General features: G+C 28.3%; 1 protein-coding gene across 1 annotated transcript; it reads left to right on the forward strand.

Moving 5' to 3' along the window:
- Positions 1–425: 425 nt before the first annotated feature.
- Positions 426–19002, forward strand: LOC105846275 (uncharacterized). The gene is made up of 3 exons (XM_065809825.1): positions 426–1121; positions 1200–1409; positions 18297–19002. Exons 1-3 carry the CDS (start codon positions 1082–1084, stop codon positions 18917–18919), a joined length of 873 nt encoding a protein of 290 aa, XP_065665897.1. The 5' UTR covers positions 426–1081; the 3' UTR covers positions 18920–19002.
- The last annotated feature ends 6037 nt before the right edge of the window (positions 19003–25039 follow it).

The following is a 25039-nucleotide window of genomic DNA, read 5'->3' on the forward strand; positions in this document are numbered from 1 at the left end:
ACTTGAATATCTGCATCAATATTGTGGTTACCTTTGCTTCCAGCAAGGAAGATAATAACAGGCTAATAATAATTTTAATATATTTGCACTTTGCACAAAGTGTAAAAAATTTACACCCTTTGCAAACTAAGTGATGTTTTTTTTTCTAAAATTCTAAAACAATATAGGTAGAATTTATGTAAAAGTGTAGGTATTTGTCTAAAAAGTTTTTTTTAAACAGTGCCCAGCTAATTCCTTATTTTAATGTTTTATATTGGTGCGCCCAACAACCCCAATCTATATTCGATATTGATTGCGTTTGTTCAATCATAAGGTCAAACTTTTATATTTAATTATCTACGTTTGTCTGCTTCTCGTAACCCTGCTATAATGCGTCTATTCAATTTACACAAATTTTAAATCCTACGCATTCCATTTGGAATTTTACTCGGGAATTTTTAATTAGGAATAGCAGTCGGTTGTGTTTATTTTTTTGTTTTGTTTTGTTTTTTTAATATATATTTTAAATCTTTAACAGCTTTAACTTGTGGTTTTTTGTTTTATGTTCTTAACTCTTTCTATTAGATTTTTTTTAAATCATTAAATGAAAATGTTTTTTTCTCTCTACCTTTCATACAGGTCGCAATCATTTTTTCGGCTGCAATTTTTTTTCAGAGAAAAAGATTGCAACGATTGTTATTTTATTTAACAAGCAACGAGATATAAACGTTAACAAGATAATCGCACGCAAAAAAATAAAAATCTCTTTACCATTAGTAAAATATTTTTACAGTATGTCAAGATTATTTTAAGACCATCAAAACAAAGATTTTCAAGTAGATGCTTAAAGTTTGTTAAACCGCAAGTGAAAAATAAAAATGACAATTATTTAATATTAGTTCGTCAACTTGATCAAAAAAATGTCAACTTTTTTTTATTAATGTTTGTATTACGAATAAGGGAATAGTTTTATCTAAATATTTATTTACGTCATTATAAAAATCTAGAGTTGAATTTCTCGAATCGTTTATAAGTAGTAATTATCACTTTGCAATATAATGAGTTTAAAGACTTTGTTTTTTCATAGGCTTTCCTTTCGAAAATGTCTTTTGAAGAAGAGTACGATATTATTTCAATTACTGGTATGCAAATTTGTTTCAGTTTTGATATTCATATTTATGCTATTTTAATTTTTAAAGTATACAACATTTTTTTTGCAGAAGTTAACAAAACATCGTACGTTGATAATTCTTTCAAAGATATAGTTGCCCCATTTGTCAATGGTATTGAAAAGATTATTGGGAACCCACATTTTTGCAAAGAGCACTTTAGACGTAGAGATTTATTTTTATGTGAGGCTTATTGTTTACTTGTTACCGGATTTAAAGATGCTACAAAGTTACTCCAATTTGAAAGGCAGCTAAAAATAGGTATAAATTGATTAATTAAAATAACAGAAAATTTCTTTAGAAAATGTGTGCTTTAAAAAACACAGAAACTTTTTTAAAAAAGTACAAAAATGGTTTATTTAAATACAGAAATGCTTCATGAAATACAGAGGTTCTTTTAAAAATACAGAAATACTTTAGAAAAAAACAACAAAATTTTTTGTAAAATATAGAAATGTTTTAGGAAATGCAGAAATGATTTTGAAATTTCTAGAATATTTTAGATATGGTTATGAAATATTTAAACGTTTTAAAATAACTCATTTTATGTGTTTATAATAAAACTTTAAACAGTAAAAAAAAGTATAAAAACGATTTAAAAAAACAAACTAAAGTAAGCATTTTTATTTACGCATATTGAATGTAAATAAAAAGGTATTGGCGGGGAGGAAGGGGGTTTAAAAATTTCGAAAGTAATTTAATTTGCCATATTGCTTAAAATAGATAAGCATGTCCTAAAATTTAATAGAATATTAATTTAGATTATTAACAAATAAAGGGCCATATCATTAAACGTGTGACCATTCATACCAAAGTGTGTCCACTCATATCATTAAACATGTGGTCGGGTGGTTTCTGCACGATTTGTTAAATAGTTTTTTCTCCGTTTCTATACGTTATATAAATTATAATTATTTTTTTTTCAATCACTTGTTTCAAACGTAATATGAAATTAGTGGTTGTCGTGGTATGAAATAAGTGGTTGTCTTAGAAACCACTTATTTCAAACGTAGTATAAGTGGTTAGTTGGTCTCTAATAAAGTTTATATCCGTTTGATTGATTGTTATATAAGTGATGTTGATATAAAAATATTTTTAAATATAAAGTTTGTTTGAAAATTTTTTTATAAACTTGGCTTGAAATATTTTTTACAAATGATGTTCAAGCCTTAACTGTCTAGATATTAGTTTTTTTTTTCAAACCAACTTGAGTTTGAAAAAAAAAACTAATATCTAGTCAGTTAAGTTAAGTTAAAACCCATAAATTAAAATACAGTTTTAAAAAAGTTATGTTTCTTAAACAAAACAAGTTTTTTAAATTTTTTCATTTTTTTAGTTTTTTCACTTTTATTTAAGTGTAATTATGCAACATGAAACATTCAATAACCAATCAATAACCAATCAATAACCAATCAATAACCAGTCAATAATCAGTCGAAAACCAATCAGTAACCGATAAATAATCAGTGACAAATCAATAATAAGTCAATAACCAGCATTAATACACAACAATTTAAATACGTCAGTTAATTAAATTTTAACAATTATAATGAATAATCAGCTAATATAATATACATTAGCTATAACTATGCAAATGTTAGATTAGCTAATATTTTTTAGATTGATGAGTGACTTTTTTTGAGAGAGAGATTTGAGAGATTTGAAAAGTGTGAAGTAAAAGTATAAAAAGCAATTTTATGCTACAAACGAATTGATTTTCCATTTATTCCAGTATATTAATCAGTTTTTTTTTGGTTTTGTAAACTGGTTTCACAAGCTTTCTTTGCTTTTCAGACATTAGGTTTGACAAACAGCATTGTGCGAAAAAAAAGGTTGACCAAAACATGGCTTAAAAACTGGTGTCTTTAATGATGTTAACCAACCTCTGATACTTGCAGGGGGCGATTTTTACTTTTTAGAACACAATTGGTACATTTTAAGGATTCGCACTCTCTCATCTTATTCCTTAAATCGTCTCCGGATATCTGGCAGCATGCTTGTTTGCTTGGTATACAAGGAGATGTGAGTGAAGAACAAGGAGAGAAATACTATTAAGATCTTAAGACAATTGAAGATCGTTAACGAGGACGTTGGGAGAAGCACATAATGGCAGACTATTGTTGAAGCATCAATTAGTCACGTAATGTATACTTGCCCAGAAGAAGTAAAATAGTCAATATATTTGATTTGATGTTTTATATGTATTAAAAAAATGTTTAGAGTATAAAAACAAACTATAAATATACTTAAGGACATGTTGAGTCAGCAAAAAATATGCAATTTAAGTGTTTTTATAAAAAAAAATTTTTCTGAGCTCTTTGAAAATAAAAGTTTGAGTTAAAAATTTTGTAAAAATGTTACATTTTGGTTAAGGGACCAAAATCATGTCATTTACAGAATCAAAGTAGCGCCATTTTTAATAATGGTTTTTTTAATCTTTATGTAAAATGATGTCAATATAAAAACTATAACAACATATCAATTATCTTAACAACATGTCAAATATCTTAACAAAAGCTAACTATAAAAACTAAGTTTGATCAAACTAATTCACAGTAATCTGATGAACTTGTGAAAGTTTTAGCCTAATACTCCAAGTAATTAAAAAGATATTTTTGTTTAAAGTTGAAAAATTTGTTTACAGAGAAAACTAAAAAACAAAGTAGAACAATTAATATCTTTAAAAGTTTCTATAAACACAAGTCATCGATACAAAAGCTATTTCTTATATCTTTCATTATGTCAATATATGCATAAACTTAAAGAAATTAAAGTTTTTAGATGTGCGATTGCTTTCAGTTGAACTAAATGTATATCCAACAGAAATTTTTAGGGTCAGTAATAGATTAAATTTAGGGGGAAACGTTCAAAAATATTTTTCAGATGTTTCTAAAACCGTTTTCTGCTAAAGTATCAGCTCACATGTTTGATACTTCCTTACACCTTATTTACGCGCTTTACAACCAACTCTTTACATGTGAATTGGAAGGAATCGGAAAAAAAAGTCTGCTTTAAATAATCACGAAAATTTACAGGCTTTCAAAGACAATAATTCTGATTTTTATTGATCATAGGTATTTATAATTTTAATCTTATCACATAAATCTAAAATAATACAAAGTTTCACTTTGAGTTTCGATAATTCCAATAGTGCTTACTTGGACTTTGACAAATGCTGACAAACGATTTTGACAAATTTTTTCAGTTGATACCCATTGTTTCTATGCGATCTGATTGTCAAAATCATGACCATTCTTTTCAAACGTATTTTCCAAGTAAGATGATTGTAAACACCTTGTGCTATATATTTGTTTAACATCTTGTGCTATATATTATAGTTTAACATCTTGTGCTATATATTTGATTATATTTTTAAATAATGAGTTAAATTAAAATAGAATAAATATGTAAATATAATAAAGATTTAGTAAATTATTATTATTAAAAGATATTTATATAAAACGATCTTTATATGATTTTATGATTGATTTCTTTTACGACTGTTGTAACGATTTTTAATCTGCACATTCACGTTACAGTAAATATGAAGCAACTTTTAACATTCCATCTTTTCTTTTGAAACTTGTTTTTGCATTAATGGGAAGTTTTAAAGTTGCAAATTTTAAACATTTAACAATAATTATCATACTTTAAATAAACATTATAAAAATATAAATAGTTAAATAAGATTCTAAATATAAGCATATATATATATATATATATATATATATATATATATATATATATATATATATATATATATATATATATATATATATATATATATATATATATGTATATATATATATATATACATACACACACACACACACACACACACACACACACACACACACACACACACACACACACACACACACACACACACGCACACACACATATATAAGTATATATATATATATATACTTATATATGTGTATACACACATATATAGGTATATATATATATATATATATATATATATATATATATATATATATATATATATATATATATATATATTGTTTTAATTTTATTTTTGTTGTTTAATAAAATTTACAATAAGAAAGATCGTACATATATAATAAATGGCCGGAGCAAGAAGAAGATGCATATTGTCTTATCGCCGAGCCCCGTTTACATTGTCATCAGTTTCTTATGAAACAAAATAAAAATTAAAAGTTAAAAATTTACAGGATGAAAACTATATAGTAAAACACAGTATATTACAAATAGTAAATCGTATAATAAGATTTATACTTTTTTTTAGCTATTTATTTTTCATTTTTTTATAAGAAGAAAATAAGAAACAAATCAAAATAAAAATAAGTGAGTAATGATGACTTTTTTTAGTTTAATTATTTTAGATACTAATTTTAAAAAAAAATTTTTTAAGATCGAAGTTATTTTCTAACAGAAATCGTTTAGATTCTCTTTTGAATTGTTCTGGGGAGAAGTTCAGAAGAGTTTTATTTTTGATATTATTTTTGAAATCTTTTTCATATTAATGGTCCACGGTATTGAATTTGAAATGAACTGAATTTTAAATAAGTTTTTGGAACAACAAAATTATTAGTTGAAAGTAAGTAAGTGAGATATATTAGGAGATAAACCATGTTTTGACTTAAACATTAGAAACATAACTTGGTATATGTTAAGTTTATAAACATTGAGTGCATTAAGTTCCATTAAAAGAGATTCACCATTAACAGTTCTGTTGACACCAAAAATAATTCTACTTGCATGTTTTTGTTTACTATAGGTTCTTTTCAGCTTCCCATAACTGGTACTTCCCTATGCAATATTGCAATAGGAAAGGTAGCTATGAATAAATTAAAAATATATCATTTTTAAAGACTCAATATTAAGAATGGTTTAACTTTATGTAACATTGAGATATTTTTGGATATTTTGTTTTCAATAGATTTAATATGATACTTCCATGATATATTTTCATCTATAATCACTCCTAGAAAGTTAACCGTTCACTCTCTTTTAATAACTGTTTTGTTCACGAAGAGATTAGGTAATTTTAAAGAAAGGTTATCTCTCCCTACTAGGTTTGTGGAATAGAATAAACTTAGTTTTCCCAACATTTACTGAAAGTTTATTATTTGTAATCCAGTCATTTATTTTTGATAATTCTTCATTAGATATTCTAAACAGGTCTTTTATATTCCTGTTTGAATAAAAAAAGTTCGAATCATCAGCAAATAAAATAATCATAAAATTTTGGATACTAAATATAAATCATTTATATAGAGTAGGAATAGTAGCGGGCATAAGATTGATCCCTGGGGAACACCACAAGTTATAATATGTTTTTCTGTTTATTTTGCTGCATATATTATGTTTTGTTTTCTGTTTGACAGGTAACTTTTAAACCATAGTAAGTTATTATTTAGTATTCCATACAGTTCTAGTTTTTTTATAAGAATATCATGGTTGACAGTATCAAATGCTTTTGAGAAATCAATAAAAACTCCTAATCTATAGCAATCATTATTGAAGCTCGACTACAGTATGATTCGTTGAGTGATTCTATTTGAACCCAAATTGTTTATTATACATTATATGCTCTCAGTTAAATAACTACTAAGTCTATCATACATAATTCGTTTTAACAGTTTTGAGAAACATGGTAAGACAGAAATAGGTCTATAATTAGACATGTGTTTCACCACCAGATTTAAAAGTAGGTATGATCTAAACAATTTTTAATTTCTCTGGTAAAAATCCGGATTTTAGTGAAAGGTTAAAAATGTAAAACAGTGATGGTTCAATGATATCAAACACTGCTTTAACAGCATTCACTCTAACTTTATCTATGCGAGCGCATTTATTATTTTTTAAACATTGAAGGCATTTTGCAACTCATTTATGTTTAACTTTACTTCTTTCATAGATGTATCGGTTGATTTCATATAAGATTCAAAGTTTGAGGAGTTTTTTGGAATTTTATCAGCTAACAATGTGCCAATGTCAAAAAAAAATTTGTTGAGCTTTTTAATTATGGCTTCTTTATTATAAATTATTTCCCCGTCAACTAAAAGTTTTTGTGGTAAACTGTTTTTTAGATATTTATTCTTACCGAATGTCTGCTTAATTGCATTCCACGTTTTTTGTGTGTTTCCGTGTGTCATTTCCAACAACCTTGCATAATAATTTTTCTTTTTATGCGTGTTTCTTTGTTTTTTCAAACATGTTTTTGTATTTTTTGTAGTTTAATTCATTTTTATATGTTTTACGTTTTAAATACTTTTTTAATTTCTCTTTGATGATTTATACAAACCTTCGGTCATCTATGGGTTTAAAAGTGAAATAGAATTTATAATTCTTTTAAACTGGAAATGCCAAATCGTAGAGTTTACAAAACTATGCCAAAAATAATTCATCCGCATTATTCGCATCTTGAGATTGAAATATAAGATTCGAATCAGTTTTTTCAGATGAAAGATTTTGAAAACATAATATAGAGTTTATATTGATTTGTCGTATAAAGATTGTTGATTTAGAGACAGAACGGTTAAGGGTTATATTATCTGTAATTAAGAATATTGGGTAATGATCAGTTATGTCGGTTTTAATTATACCCGATTTTAGAAGCAATTATGAAAATTGTTGGTGAATATATTATTTAGTAACGTCGACGAGGTCTTAGTTATTCTCGTTGATTTATTTATTGTGGGAATTATATCATGCTGAAGAAGCATATACATTTGAAGTATGATTTAACAAGTTAAAATTATAATCACCAGTTAAGTACACGTGTTTCTTTGAAATGTTAATTTTCCCTAAAAAATTTTCAAATGGGTTTGAAATAACTTTAAATTACCAACTGGTTTTCTATAAATAGAAATCATAATATTATTTTTAGTCGCTTTATTATTTATTTCAATGCTTAACGACTTGCTATCTGTTTCATTAACATTGAGATCATTAAAACAAAGTTTATAGATTGGTGAACAAAGATACTTAAACCACCGCCTAAGTGGGTTTCAGGCGGTTGGTGAATTGACTCGTAATTACTTAGCTCATAATTAGAATTTAGTTCATTGCTTTTCAATGACATTTTCGTGAGACTAATTATTTTAAAATCGTGATTTACATCATGCAATAATAATTTTAGATTATCAAAATTTTTATTAAAAGTTCGAATGTTTAGATTTAAAATTAAAATACATTGGTTATTTTTTGTTTTACTGAGAAATTGAGTAGATTCACAGATTGAATAATACTCGCTTTCAAATTTTTTTAATTAAAATAGTCGTCGTCACTCTTGGTATTAAAATTAAGTAGAAGATTATCATCCATTTTTAAAAAAGTAAAACATAATCATGAAAATAAAGATATTAAAATATTAGGATTTTACACTTTTTATCGCAACCCAATCCGTTATGATGAGTTTATCATATGAAATGCTTGCATATTTTCCTGCCACTAGTTCCAAGTTCATCTGTTCTCTTAAGTATTTCTTCAATAGGTTGTTCATGAAAATTTAAACTCACTTTACTGTCCTCAACTTCTTTCTCTATCGATTTTATTTTCTTACTATTTTCAGTCATATGTGTTTCAAATTTCTTCAAACGCTCGTATAAAATATTTGTGCTCGAACTTATAATGTTGAAAATATTTTTTTTCTTGTTGCTTAATCATGTCTTCAGTTTCCTTCTTAAACTCCTTAAACATTTTTTTAAATATTTTCTTAATTTGTTCAATTGTAACTTCCATATTTATTTTAATATTTTTAAATTTTATTATTTTTCAAAGTAATTTAACTCTTTTCTTTATTTTTTTTCTTTTCCACGCTGTTAAAACGCGTCCGTTCACGTTGAAAACCACAATGATAATGATAAAAAGATTTATGTTTTGTTTTATTATATATATATATATATATATATATATATATATATATATATATATATATATATATATACGCGCACAAATACACACACATACACACACACACACATATGTTTAATTCCGTCACTAATATACAGTACGGCTATTACATCACTTATTAAACTTGCCCAAGTGCAACTATTCATGAAAAACGGCAAGTCTGATCGAATGATTGCTGCATATTTGAATATGCCATCATGTCAACAGATAACATCAATCCAGGATAATCCTGTTGAAGTTTCAGAAATACAACTCCAAAAGCCAACAACATGATACACCGTTTGGCTATAAAGGACATAAATTTTGAATAGGTTTATTGGAAGCGTGATCTCTGATAGTTTTGGCTATTTAAGGAGACTCATCGTTTGCCTTTATATAGTAATTACTCATTGCTTATTGCAGTAATTACTTTTTTATCAAAAGGTAAAAGTATGTATGCAAAATATATGCAAATAAATTGTTATCGTTTTTAGAACTAATCCTTAAAAGTTTACGCAAATAAAAGCTCTGTTGTTTTCAAGTATATAAAGCCACCGTTTATTTTGAGTAAATAAAACCACTGTTTCTTTTGAGTAAATATTGGCTATGTGCATATGATATGTGTACTGTATGTGTAAAGATATGTGTATATTAAATAGACTTTTTCTATTACAATTCTTGTATAGAATAATTTCTTTAATCAAAAATTACTTATCTCACATGTGAAGTGATATTATCGCTCCTTATACAACCAGTTTATCAATGTTTTATTATTTTGCCAACAGTCGAGCCAACTATCATATGTTTAAAATTCTTAAATAATAATTTTTTTTTTGCAGGCCTTTGGTTTCCAGAGTTGATGCTGATATTATCATGTTTCTACACCTTGGGACAATCCAAATTTTCAAATATTATCTTGGTGTCTTATACGTTTCCATTTGATCTTTTATGTTTTTATAGGTTCAATAATTTTTAATTTTTTTTATCCAAATTTCAGAATAGCAAACTGAAATTTGGCATTAATTTAAGACGCAATTCTTTTCTTTGATAAGTTTTTTTTAAATTTGCATCAACAGTGTCTGTTAAAATTGTAAATATAACATTTACACTTCATAATGTACACCGGGGCTAGTTGGCTCGGTTTTTACTCTATGAGCTCTGTGTGTAGTCTCAAAGAGTATGAAATTGGGTAACTGATAAAATTTGCATTCATCTACAAAAAAAATTCTTAAGGCCTTCCCGGGCTATCAAAAAAATAATAATAATAAATTGCGCCAACTTACCCCACCACGGGATAAGTTGGCGCAAACTATATGAATGATTAATTATGTACTATTAAGTGCAAAATTAATAGAAATCTTTTTACTATTAATTTTAGCAACAAATTTAAGATAAAAATTTAATATTAGTTTAGCTGGTACCAAATATTAGTACGTATATAATAAGTATAAGTACCAAATATTAAAATATATAAGTACCAAATATTAGTACGTATGGAGTCAAAACATAAGTACTGTAAATCGCCTATTTATCATGCAGAAAAAAGCAGTCAGGGTTATTGAATTTCTACCAAACAATGCACATACATTCCCATCTTTTAACACACTACAAATTTTAAAACTGCATGATATTATCAAAATTGAAAATTGTTTATTTATTCACAGCTGCCTTAACAAAAAACTACCTCCTATATTTAATAAATGGTTTACTCTACGCAGTACAATTAGCTGCCAACTTACAAGAAATTCTTGCAGAGGTGCACTGAGTGTGCAAAAATATAATACAAAATCCTACGGCAAACATTCCTTTAAATACTCTGCATTAATGGACTGGAATCAAATTCAAAATAAATTAAAATCAATCCCTTTTAGCAATACTAAAAAATATGTTCTCAAAACCAAATTAAAATACTACTTGCTACATCAAAATAAATAGAAACGGCAATAGTATCAATGGTGATAATAGATAAATCACCATATAAATTATATAAGATACAAATATGAATGTAGACTAATTGCAACCTTCTGTGAGTGTATTATTTATTTTATTTGCTTCTTTTTTTTCTTTTCTTTCTTTTGTTTTGTTTTGTTCATGGTCGCTCTCCTCGATTTAGCCTAGCTATATGAGAGTGAACCATCCAGAATATAGACTGTACAAATATTTTTTATAACGTATAACATTCTTATGTAAAACATCTATATTTCTGGTAAATATATTGCTTTTTGTTGTTGTTGTTGTTGTTGTATAACAGCCAAAACAGTAGCCCACTTTTTATCTGTGAAAAAAAAACTAAAAAAATTTTATTTTTTTAATTTTTTTGTAATAGCAAGTTTTTTCAATATTGTTAGAAATTTAAAAAAAAAAAATTAATTAATTTTCTAAGCATATATATTTTTTCCATAGTAAATGCTATGAGCCAACTTACCCCGTGAAAATTTTGTCAATTTACCCCGAAAGCCTTTTTTTCAATAAACAGTCTATAGATCCTGAAAAACGACAACTTTGAAAAAAATTCTGACTGGATATAGTAAACCAATTGTGACTGGAACTTTTACATTAATTTTTTTTCATACGACCAACTATTTTCTTTGTAAAGTAAAAAGGAAGCGATGTTCCAAAAGTTACGTTTTTGTCTAAAAAACGCATAAATTTTAATATCTCCCATGCGCATGCGTGAATCCTGACAATACTATAGTGAATGATGAAATGGTCAATTAGGAAGGTTCTGTGTCATTTTTGTCACTTTTTGATGAAAGACTCTTAAGATAAACGCAATACGTCAACTTACCCCTGCGGCCAACTAGCCCCGGTCTCCCCTACTTTAGTTAAAACTTGTCACTTATTGCGAAATAAGGTATTGTGTTTGGCGTTAGTAGTTTTTTTGTTTTTCAGAGTTTCTTTTTGTATTAAAAGGGCTCGATGAAACTCTAGTTTTCAAGAATGTACTACAGGTTTTTATAGCAGGCTACAGAATAACAAAATCTGAACCAAAGTATTTTCACCTTGCATGACATCTTAATCCAAACAGACTTATGGCTTATTGACAAGATGACTAAAGGTACTTGGAATGGAAAGGTACTTGGATGTTTTAAAAAAATATTATCGACATTTTTTCTTATTTTAGCTATTATGATTTGTATATATTATATAAGATCACTAATTGAAAATTTTACTTGGTGTAACAGTTAAATATTTATAAATCTACATTTTCAAAACAGTGCGTCATTTTGTCGTTGTCTTAAGCTTTGAATGATAATGTTCAGTACCCAGTAGCATTACATCAAACATTACAGTAACTTTTTTATTTTTACTGGTTTCAATACATGTACTTTCAAATTCATTATTTGAAAACTTCTAAATTATTAAATATTTTCTTAAATTTTTATACCTCATTTTTACCACATTGTCATTTTATAACTAATAATTATTAGTAAACTGAACAATACTGAAAATAATTTTTTCTAAAACAAAATTATAACGTTGCACAAACTGCAAAAAAATCGTTAAAAGGATGAGACTTAACAGAGTGTTTCGCAAACTGAGAGTATGCACCCACGATTTCAAAATTTTATTTTTCAATATATATGACCCGCTCTAGTAAAAGAAGCATTTTGTTGCTAAGGTTACAACTACAGAAATTATCTAACACACTCCAGTCAAAAATATTTTAGAGTTTTTAAAAATTGAAAAATATTTTTGCAAAAAAAAATCTTTAAAAAGTAAATTATAATATACTTTTTTAGATTTTTTTTAAGTATTTCAACTTTTCTTTTTTTTTTTTTTTTTATCGATTTTTTTGTAACTAGTGTTTTTTTTTTGTTTTTTTTTTTAAATGTTTTAAAGTGTTTTTTGTTTTGTTTTTTGCTTTGTTTTTATAAAAAAAAAGAAAAAAAAAAAAAAAAAAAAACATTTTAAAACAAAGTTATTAAAAAACCAATAAATAAATTAATTAAAAAAATTTGTAAAACTGACTGCAAGATATCAACAAATCAATAGAAATTGTAAAAACTGACTGTAAGCCACTGACATAATAATAAAAACTATATGACTGTGTGACACCGACATGCTAATAAAAACTATTTTAATGTAAGTCGCCGATATATTATTAAAAACTGTATGACCGTGTGTCACCAACACACCGATAAAAACTATGAGTATAAGACACCGACATATAAATAAAAACTAAATGACTGGCACCGATATTTAAAAACTACAAGATTGACACATACATATAACATTTTTGAAGCTTTTTTTATATTTTCGTTTGTTTATATTTTTATTTTGTATTTGATTGTCAAAATTACTCGTATGTTTTTATTCTTTTGTTTTATAACTTAAATAATCTGTAGATAATCAGACTTTGATGATTTAAAAGTCAGCAAAACAAATTTATGACATTAAACTTCATTAGTTAATAAAGTAATCTTTTTGTTGATACATTTTGAAAAAATTATGATGTAAAAAAAAAAAAAACTCGAATTGCATTAAAAAAACATTATTGTTAGTTGTTAAATAAAGAGCACTAAATTGCACATGTGCATTAAGTTTCTCAAATAATATAACTCTAATATTGAATAAGTTTTTGTTTTACAAAAATGTATGTTTTAATATGTAAACTAAAATAATGTTTCGTAACAAACCCTGCCGCATTTTTGGCATGTGTGGTATAAATGTAAAATATATTAACTTTTCAGAAGGAAACGTGTCACATAGTTAGATCAACAAACACTTGAACAGTTTAGCTCTAATAAAGTTGTGTAACTTACAGAGGATTTGGTTGTTTGGCAATGTTTCAATTACGGCTTTAACTGTTTTCAACCAATTATAGTTTTTTATAGTATCTTCAATTAACCATTATATTAATTCAAAACATTTTTCAATTCAATTGATTTTAATCTTTTAATTTTAATAAAGTTATCTTTTTTCATATAAATTTAAGGTTCCTCTTCATGAGTAGACTCATAAAAAAATATTGAAGAAAAGTTATTAAAACCAAACGTGTGACTCTCTCTCTCAAGAAAAAGTAATGAAAATGAACATCCACTTAAGACTATGACACGATATTTTAGTGCAAACAAAATAACATTGCAAAGACGCATTTCTCTATGTTAAAAGAGCAGTTCTTAGTAACTTGTCTGTGCTGTTTAGACAGTCCATACGTTAGTATATTCAGTAGCTTGTTGCAAACAAGGTACTGAGTATACTAACGTAAATCAAAAACACATGCTAAAAAGCTTGCCTTTAAGTATACAAAAGCTTATGACAAAAAAGTTTTAAATTTTGGAGTGATAATGGATAAACTTATGATCAATAATGATCTATGATTAATTGTGATCCATGATCAATGATGATCAATGAATATTTTTGTTTATCATAGCTATGACAACTTTCTCTTGAATGAATCTCAAAAACCAGCATGATGTTAATGTGTCTTTCTAGGAACTGTAAAAGAACCATTAAGAAAATCCCAGTTGTGTAAGTTGAAAAACCCAAAAATATTAACTCATGATTTTAGATGGCTATAAAACTCTGCTCAACAAGATAAATTCTACTAGACAAATAGTAATCGCCTATCAGACAGCCAAAAGTTTTTCGCAATTTTAGTTTGAATATTTGCTTATAGTTAGGCATTTTCCCCAAAAAACTAGTTACATCTACTAAATATTGTACTCAACGCTAAATCTATTCATAAAACAGTCAATATCATGATAGTATACAAACTGTTGATCTATCACAAATTAATTTATTGGCAACCAATTAAAAAATATCTAATTTTGATAAAATTAGAATTTTTTACCAACATTATAATGACTTAAAATATGCTTTTTACAATTTTGAAAACAAAATATTATTATAACAAAATAATGATATCAACGTTGCTATGGTAACATAATACCAAAATATTATAGTATTAAAACGTACGAGGTGGGTAACAACTGTTTTACTATTATTTTCAAAATCACCAAAAAATACTAGAAATATGTGAAACTATCAAAAAGGTTTTTTAATCATCGAAAAAGTTTTTTAAACGAAAGAAACTATCGAAAGAAATAACCGAAAAAGTTTTTTAAACAAGCCTGTAAAGTTGTCTTTAAATATAGTTTATTTATTACAATGCATTTATTACAATGTCTTTACAAGAATATACAAATTTTATTTGGTTTTCAAGTTACGACCAATACTATGAATGTTCAATTATACTGACTGTCTTTTGAAGTTAAATGTTTTCATTAGCCATTAAAGTTATACAACTAATAGAAATAAAGAAATTAAATAGATTAAATGATTCAATTAATTACAAAGTGAAGTAAAAAGTTTCTAAATTTCTTGGTACAAGAGAACTCAACGCCAAACGTGTATTTTTTTGGCAAGCAAAAAATACACCCAGCTTTGACATTTTAAATTTTCATTTGTAAGACCATTAGTTAATTTCATTTGCTGCATTTTCGTTCTAACATGAATGAACACATTTCTTGCTTTTTTTTTTTTCCCAATGTTTTTTCCATGGACTCTCTTATGGCAAATTATTTTGCGTAGCATTAAAACTAATTTTTTTTTTTTTTTTTTTCAAATTCTCATTTTTCTGGTCTTCATCCGGTTTGAGTATAGACCGCAAACAAAAATTTTAGCAAATTTGCTCAAATTTTTATTCATGTAAAGCTGAGCACTTACTCAGCGTTTTTGGAGTTAGCTGCTCAGCTTAAATATTTGAGGGATTTTCCTCAAATTTTTATCCACGTAAAGCTGAGCAATTACTCCAAAAACGCTGAGTAAAAGCAATTGCTTTTTTTTTGTTCACTTGGCCTTATTTTTAGCTTCATGGGTAAATTAAGTCAATCTAATTTAGATTTGCTAACTCTGGTATTTTTTCGCTTTGTAGTGCTGATCAACTTATAATAGTTCTTTCAATGCGCTTTCTAGAACAATTTTTTTTTCTTGAGTTTGAATTAGAACAATATTTGCTTTTAGATTTATCACAACTACTAATTGAGAATGATTAATTGAGACAGGCGAGTGAATAAGTTACTATTATTGATTTGGTTGACGTATTTCTGCAAGATTGAAGTTTAGATTTGTCAACTTTGTTTATGTCTATTGGAAATAACCCCGTGTTTATAACTAGGAGGTCTTCATAGTGAATTAAATTTAAAACAATTTACTTGCTAAAGTAACTTATTTTAACTAATGTTAAAATTTTTACATTAAAAAACCGAATAGTTTCATATCGAATAATTGAGCAAAAAACTCTATATAATATTGTGAAAAAATAATTCAAAAATAATTTTCCCTAAAAGAGATAATTCACAAAAATAAAAAGTTTTACGTTCCATTAAACCCGCATTTACTATAGACAATGTCTGATTAACCCTGGCGCACGGGCACAGCTAGCCCGGTCCCCAAAAAAATGGGTCCAAGTAGGAAACCCCAGTTTTTAAATTTATATGCTACTACAGGTATGTGCATTTTGGGGCTTCCATATCACTACTGCAATGGTCAAAAAATGTATAAAATATTCAACTTTTTATTGGGTAAAGTAGTATAACTTTTGTAGTTGGCTTCATCTTTCAGGTGTAACAGGTTATGTATAAAATCTGTTTTTGTAGTTGATAATAAAATCTATGTTTTATACATTTGATTGACAATTTATGAGGAAATTGTCTTTTTAATGGCAAAAAATACTATGCAATCCATTGGTAGCAAAGCCTCCAAAGCTAAATAATTTTCACAGATTGTTGGCTCATTATCTGACACTGCACACTTTGAATCACTTGCAATAGTCATTCAAAATGTTAGAGGAAAAAAGATTAATTTGGTTTAAGTCTTCTTGAGGATTGCAAAAGCTATGACAAATACAATCAAGAAAAGATTAAAAGAGCTTAGCTTAAACATTAAAAAGCTTGTGGTGAGTCATATGACAATGCATCTAACATGTCTGGAAAATAAACAACCTGCAAGCACAAATGAAAAATGAGAACCTAAACATTGATTTTATTCCTTGTGCAGCACATTCTTTAAATTTGGTTGGCGTAAATGCTGTTGACAACTGTGAGACTATATTTGATTTTTTTGCGTTTCTTGAATTCCAGTAAAGTTTTTGTGCTTCTTTAATTCACAGATTACAGATAATTTGTTGTGGTCTTGTAATTGGTGCAGGAAAATGCAGGAAAGTTACCATCAAAATCCTGAGTTGGAGAAGTTGGTTAGCAGGAGCTATTTCTTTTTAAATTCTATATGTAAATTACAGTCATATTCTTGAGACCCTAGAATCAATTGTTCTGGATAAAGATAAAAAACGTCAGACACAAAATAATGTCACTACACTTTTAAAGAAAATGAAATCTTTGTATGTTGCTTTTATAAAAGAGCTTTGGCACAGAACCATGTTACAATTTAATGCAACCATGAAAGTACAAGAAAAAAGATCTGGCAAATAGAAGTTAGTGAGAATGCAGAGATTGAAGTGGTTCTAAGTGGTAGTGATAAAATTAGAAATGAAAACTTATTCCCTATCATAGACAAGTTGATAATGTGCTTAAAACAAAGACTTTCTACTTACGAGTTTGCAGAGGGAAAGTTTTGTTTTCTAACTAATTTTCTGATCATAACTGTTCCTCTCTTTGTTATTACTTCCAATTCCTTGTGCACTATTTAACCTTCAGACTTAGATACACAATTCCATGATGAAATTGTCCAGTTTTCAAAGTTCATGGCAAATGAGATAAATATATCAGCACTTGGATGTTTACAAACAGTTAGTAAAAGTAAGTTAAAATCAGTTTTTCCATATGCTGACATACTGAATTTTTCAATAAAAAATGGCAAGAGTTAAGAATGATCCCGATTTAACATCAATGTTACACGGTCGTTTAAATTGCCTTTGAGTTTAAAGGACCAATTTAACGAACAATAATTTAAAGAACTCTGTAACAAAATATAAATTTTGAAGATATCAAAATTGACTTTGTTTTTGTGAAAGCAAGAAAAATTTCCTTATGAATAAAAAAAAGGTTTCATGTTTGCTACATTTATTTTTGAATATATATTTTTAGGAAAGGAGCCCCCAAATAATTTTTGCACTCGTTCCCCAAGACCCCTAACCCGGCCTTGACTCTAGATATTTCTAGTTTTTAATTTTTTTATTATTTACTTTTTTAATTTTAAGTAATAATTTATTTTCTTAATTTTTACAAACAATTTATTTTTATTTATTTTTTTATTTTTTAGCAATTATTAATTTTTTTTAATTTTTAGAAATAATTTATTTAGGAGCTCACGCGGCAGTTCTCCTGGATTTGTACGCAGCCGGAGTTATAAATCTTTATCAACATTGTGAAAACCATAAACTTGGTGACCGAAAACTCGATCTGCATATCCGCGTGGCAGATGAAAATTTATCATTTACATTTATAAATGGTATTGTGTTAAGACATTTGTTTTATCACTATGAAACTAACGGACAAAAAAAACAGTTTAACCAATCAGTTTCTGATTGGTTGAGCTCAGCACAAAAAACTACAGGAACAATAACGTCGATAATGAATAATTTAGTTGCAAGAGGAATACTTACAAAAACTGGATTTAGGATTCCGGAAAATTTTATAAACTATCAAACATTAAATTTTTGGCCAGACCAAGAACTTGAGCGAGAAATAATATCAACAGGCCTTAGGGAGATAAAACCAGACTCATTCATATTATCTTTGCTAACACTTTCACACGTTTGCGATTTAAACTTTGTTGGTGCTCGACTGGATATATTCTTTAAAGGACGCAAAAAATTAGTTGCAAAAGATAACATACGAACAATTGTGGAAACTCAGGCACAAGAACTAAAAAGCCCTAAGTTTATAAGAAAAAAATTTAGCTTTGAAAATTTAACATCAAAATAAATGGGATTATTAATAATGATGATTGTAATTAAAGGTTCATTAGAACAAAATTCAAGTTTAAGATGAGGATACTCTGCTCTGAATTGAACAATTTCTTGAAATCAATTGTAATACATTGCCAACGCAACCGGGGGGCCAGGGATAACGGGCTTCCCCACTTTTTTTCTAAATGAGCTATGTGTATCCCTTCCCCCCCCCCTCCCCCACTTCAAACCAGTGTCGTCGGCCCTGTAATAGATTTATATTAAGCAAAACTTAAAACTTATACACAGCGGGCACAAAACGTTCGCTGAACGTTTTACAGAAGTCATATGGACTTGTGACGTCTATAAGACGTTGTATAGATGTCTTACGAAAGTCTATAGCCACTGGGACGTCTGAACCACTGGGAACGAGATGTTTTTTTTAAAAAGTATTATAATTTTTTTAATATTATATAATTTATTATATTGTTATTTCTTTTAATAGTAAATATTATATCTTTTAACAGTAAAATATTGTTTTTTTATAAAGTACTTTTGAAATGCAAAAAAACAAAGGCTACTAAAAAAAAACTTAGCAAAGGGGTGCACAATTGTACACCTCCAATGTACAATTGAAAAAGTTTTATAACATTTTTTCTACATTGTTCTTTATATTTTATAGTTACTTTTATATTTGAACATTTTTGTTTGAATTGTAACTGTTGATTTTATTTAAACGTCGTTTCAAATTTTTGAATATTGAAATTAGGATGTCTAAATGTTCATTTTGTCAGCTTTTTAATAAATGGTTTTATGTGAATCAACGTAGCAAAGTAATTTGATAATTTGTACATTTTTTATACATATTAAACTCTATGCAGAAACGTTAATCATCAGAGATTTTTAACTATTTAAGTTGGTAAAAGGGTTATTATCACTTTGACCTCTTTTTTTATTCTTCGGTTTTAGATTCAATATATAGTTTCACGCATTATGAAATAATAACTACTCATCAATAAATTACAAATTAATAAACTACTAATAACTAATAATAACTATAAAAAAATCCTTTTATAGCTATAAAGTTACTTTTCAGATAAAAATGAGTAATCACAAAAACATTTGTTGTGAATGAATTTCAAAAACTTGCCTATTTTACAGATGTAAAAGTATTTGACAATGGATTAGGTACAAAACGAATTGCAACACGCCCAATTTAATAAAAACTATTGTCGAAAAAGAGGTAAAACGTATTTGAATTCAAATAGAAACACGTACTTGTACATCATTAACACTATATGTCCTGGAGTCTAATCAGAGAAGCTCGATATCAAACAAATTTTATCTCAGTGGTAGAAGAAATATCAAAGAGTTAGTTTTAATATTTTTTTGATAAAAAGCATAACAAGAGTTGTTAATTACAAAAAATCTTTTTAGTACCAACTTATACAAAGCAAATTAATCAATTTTATGAATTGTCTACTATACACAATTGATAAAGCAATCCAAAAAAGGCATACACATATAAAAAACAAGTTCCATTTTGTCGGATGTAACAAAAACGTCCCCCGTACCCCCTTCTCGCCGGCCTTAGTTGCAAATAAAAATCGTAAATAAGAAATGAAGGAACGTGAGGACGTAAAAGATCGTAAGGTCTTGTCTTCGAGAACCGCTAAAATGAACGTGATTAAATTTCTCGTAGTAAAAAAAATTGGAATTAGATTTTGTTAATATATTTTTTTTAATATATATATATATATATATATATATATATATATACATATATATATATATATATACTTTTTTTTTTTCTAAACATCTTCGCTTCCAACAAGGCTGCAGGCAGCCACTAATTAAAGTTGGAAGTTACTGAAAGAGAAAAGATGAAGATTGTAGAGCAAGATAACGATTGACAGACGACTTAAAGGATTGCAAATTATATGAATCAGGAAAGCAAGATGAAGGAAGCGAATTCCAAAGAGCTGATGTTCGAGGAAAAAAACAAGACAAATAAGCGTTTTTGGAGCACTTAGGAACAGTCACAGAAAAAGGATGACACTTAATTGAATGACGAGTAACACGAGAATGAATTTTAGTAGATGGCACAAGAGACGCTAGCTCTTTAGAGCAGTGCCCATTATATTATTTGTAGAAAAGAAAAAGAGAAGCAACATTACGACGATGTGACAATGGTTGGAGGTTGGCTGCAAGAGCAGGTCCAACTATGTTTACAATGCGTTTTTGCACCTTGTCTAAAAGAGAAAGGGCATCATTAGAAGAAGCGCCCCAGATATGGCAACAGTATTCCATCTAAGGCCGGATTTGAGATTTATAGAGATAGAGAATAGAATCCGAAGTAAGATAAAGAGATGCAACCTTAGCAGATGCTAAATTTGCAACTGATTTGATATATGGTTTCCAAGAAAGATTGGAAGTAAGAGTTAATCCTAGAAGATGAAGAGTAGATGACTCATCGAGTACATCACCATTCATAAATATAGGAAGATCTAAATTATTGCGATAACAATTGGCTGAAAAAAATTGAGTTTTATCTGAATTAAAGTTCACCAGCCACTGTGAGCCCCATGCTGCAGCAGAAGTGAGATCCTTTTCAAGTTCAAATGCCCCCTCCAAGCAATCAGAGGGTGTTGGTTTTCTATCACGACAAGAATAAATGGTAGTATCATCAGCAAACAATGCCACCTAAAGGTGCGAGAATATCAGGAAGATTGTTAATGTAAATTAAAAAGAGTATAGGACCAAGGATAGAACCTTGAGGAACCCTTGAAGTTACAGAATAAGAAGAAGAGTGCTGTCCATCGACGACAACTTTTATACTACGATTGGAAAGGAAGGGTTCAATAATCTTAAAGATGTTGCCGGATACACCATAAGAAGAAAGCTTATGGAGAAGACCAGCATGCCAAAACTTTATCAAAATATTTTGAAATGTCAAGAGCGATAGCCTTAACCTCTCCACCTTTATCTAATGCACGATAAAACTTATCAGTTATTAATGTTAGCAAATCAGCTGTAGAACGAGAAGATCGAAATATATATATATATATATATATATATATATATATATATATATATATATATATATATATATATATATATATATATATATATATATATATATATATATATACAGTATTGGACAAAACATTTGCAACCAACATCAAAACGGACTATACTACCACAGCAAGCAGTTCAGGAGTCTGGAGTCATAGCATGCCATGACATGAGCAATCAGCTGACAGGTGACAGCACACAGGCAGAATTTCGTTTATCGAAGTGAGTTTTATCAAAGTGTTTTATCGAAGAACATCAATACAACAAGTGAAATACAACAAGTGTTTCATTACATCAATACAGTCCATATCCAACCAAGACGTTGTGTTCCACAGAGCATTATTGTATCATCACAAGGTAAATGTAAAACGGTAAGCCTTGAGAAGCGTAATTATTTATTTTTATTATTTTTATGACTTCAAGTGTAAAAATGGCTCCCGACAGTCTTGGATTGGAACTAAGAAAGAAAATTATTGGCGATTACGTAAGCGGAATGCCACAAAAAAGTATTTGTGATAAATATCGCGTGAAAAATTGGACCGTATCAAGTCTATGTTCCAAATATCGTTCTACGGGGAAGTAGGCAGCAGATAACAAAGGTGGAAGACCGCGTTCCACCACTTCTAGAGAGGATTCTATAATCGTCAGATCCGTCAAGAAGGATCCCTGGATATCATCAGTCGAGATACAAAAGCAATTAGAGCTGCCTGTATTGGACCGAACAGTCAAACGACGTGCTGTTGAAGCCGGATTGTTTTCTCGACGCCCTGCAAAGAAACCGCTGATTTCACTAAAAAACCAGAAGAAAAGACTCCTGTTTGCTACATCTCATATTGACTGGAATGTGCAGAAATTGCGAACTGTCCTGTTCAGTGATGAATCGAAGTTCAACATCATTGGGAGCGATGGCACTTGCCGTGTACGTCGACCGGCCGGAAAACGCCTCAATTTACGTTACTGCCATAAGACCGTGAAGCATGATGGAGGCAATGTAATGGTCTGGGGGTGTTTTTCTGCTAACGGTCTCGGTCCAATACATTGAAACGATGGAATAATGGACCGTTTCATGTATAAAAATATCCTGAAAGATGTTATGTTACATATATGAATATGTCAATAAAATAGGTTTATCAGCAAGACAACGATCTGAAACACACTGCAAAAGTAGTCAAGCAGTGGTTTCAAGACAACCACCTATCGGTGATGGATTGGCCGCCTCAATCTCCGGATCTCAACCCTATCGAAAACCTGTGGGAGATCGTCAACCGCAGAATAAATCGTGAAGGTGTTCGTAATAAGGATCAACTGTTTGAACAAATCCAAAAGGCCTGGGCAGCGATTCCATAAAGTTTCATTAATCACCTGATCGAATCTATGCCTCGAAGATGCAAGGTTGTGATCAACAACAAAGGATTCGCCACGAAATATTGATTGCGAAATACAGCTTGGTCAACATTTTGTCGAGTTGCACTTGTTTTGTCCTGAAGGAAATCAACTTTTTTTAATACTTTTGATTAATTTATTAATTTTCGTGCACAAATAATGAACTTTGTGATGAATAAAACTTGAAGAACTTTGTCTTTAAGCAGTTACATAGTTATTTCTCTAAATTGAAAAAATGCAGCACTTTTATATAAAGAAACTAAATTAGCATTATTTGGTTGCACTCGTTTTGTCCGATACTGTATATATATATATATATATATATATATATATATATATATATATATATATATATATATATATATATATATATATATATATATACATATATACACACACACACACACACAACACACACACACATAACACACACATAACACACATAACACACACAACACACACACACACATTGGATTAACCTTATTCGATACACATTGAATTTGAATTGAAAGAAATTTAATGATTTCAACTTCGAGTTAAATCTTTAACTAAAAAGTTTAAGCTTTAACTCAAGCTTGTGATAAAGCAACTAAGAGAACTATAAGCAACCATTAAAAATCTTAAACTTTTAAAATTCTACTAAATTTTAACTACTAAATTTTTTAAATTTAGTAGTTAAAATTTAGTTAAAATTGCCGGCACATCGAGTTTTTAACAAAATCAACATGCATTGGTTTTAATTCCAACAAGATGTTGGAATTAAAACCCATCCAGTCACGCGAACCTTCCCATCAAGTCACGTGACGAACACACATGTTTGTCACGTGACTGGATGGAAAGATCTAGGCGTAAACCAAAAACAAGTTGATTTCAGGGCTAACTTTACTCGATTTTAACGTCTTTAAAATCAAATCTCAATTTCACGTGCTTTTATTACCGGTTTCGCATTCGTTACGGAAATCTTTTAAAACATTATACTATGTAGCATAATAATAATAAACGTTTAAGTAACGGTGAAACCATTAATAAAAACCTAATATCCTAATTGGCGTTTTGGTAAATAATAATAGTATTATGGGTATTAAAGTATAATGGGGTAATTAATAAGGACTACAATTGCATTAAAAGTTATTTTATTGATAGAACACAATATGTTCAAGACAAGGAATACAGAATTCTTCAAATACCATGTAGAGTAAGAAAGGATCAATACTAGACCCTTTCTTACTCTAAATTTATATAAACTACTTAAGTAGCGTATCAGTCAAATTAAACCCAATTATGTTTGTAGATTATACAAATCTCTTTCTTTCCAACTATAGTATCAAGCATCTTTATGCTGACATGAACTTTAATTAAATTTAAGAGAAATGATTGGTTTACAGCAAATAAACTCTCATTAAACGTCAAAAAAATAAAGTATACATTATTTTATAAAAAGTCGCAAGAGCTAAATCTTCCCCTTAATTTACCAGATCAATTTTTAAATAATAAAAAAATAAAACAGGAAGACCCTATAAAGTTCTTAGGAACACTTGTTGACAAGTATTTATCTTGGCTTCCACATATTTACAGTCAAAAGTTAGTAAAACCATCGATTTGATGTACCAAGTTCGTCCTTAATGTACCAAGTTCGTCCTTAATATACCAAGTTCGTCCTTAATGTACCAAGTTCGTCCTTAATGTACCAAGTTTGTCC

Source organism: Hydra vulgaris, chromosome 11 (genome assembly GCF_038396675.1).
Source record: "Hydra vulgaris chromosome 11, alternate assembly HydraT2T_AEP".
NCBI lineage: Eukaryota > Metazoa > Cnidaria > Hydrozoa > Anthoathecata > Hydridae > Hydra > Hydra vulgaris.

Coding starts and splice junctions, on each gene's coding strand:
- LOC105846275 (XM_065809825.1), top strand. CDS start 1,082: ATGTCTTTTGAAGAAGAGTACGATATTATTTCAATTACTG. Junction 1,122..1,199: donor CGATATTATTTCAATTACTG/GTATGCAAATTT, acceptor TTTTTTTTGCAG/AAGTTAACAAAACATCGTAC. Junction 1,410..18,296: donor TGAAAGGCAGCTAAAAATAG/GTATAAATTGAT, acceptor TAATTTATTTAG/GAGCTCACGCGGCAGTTCTC.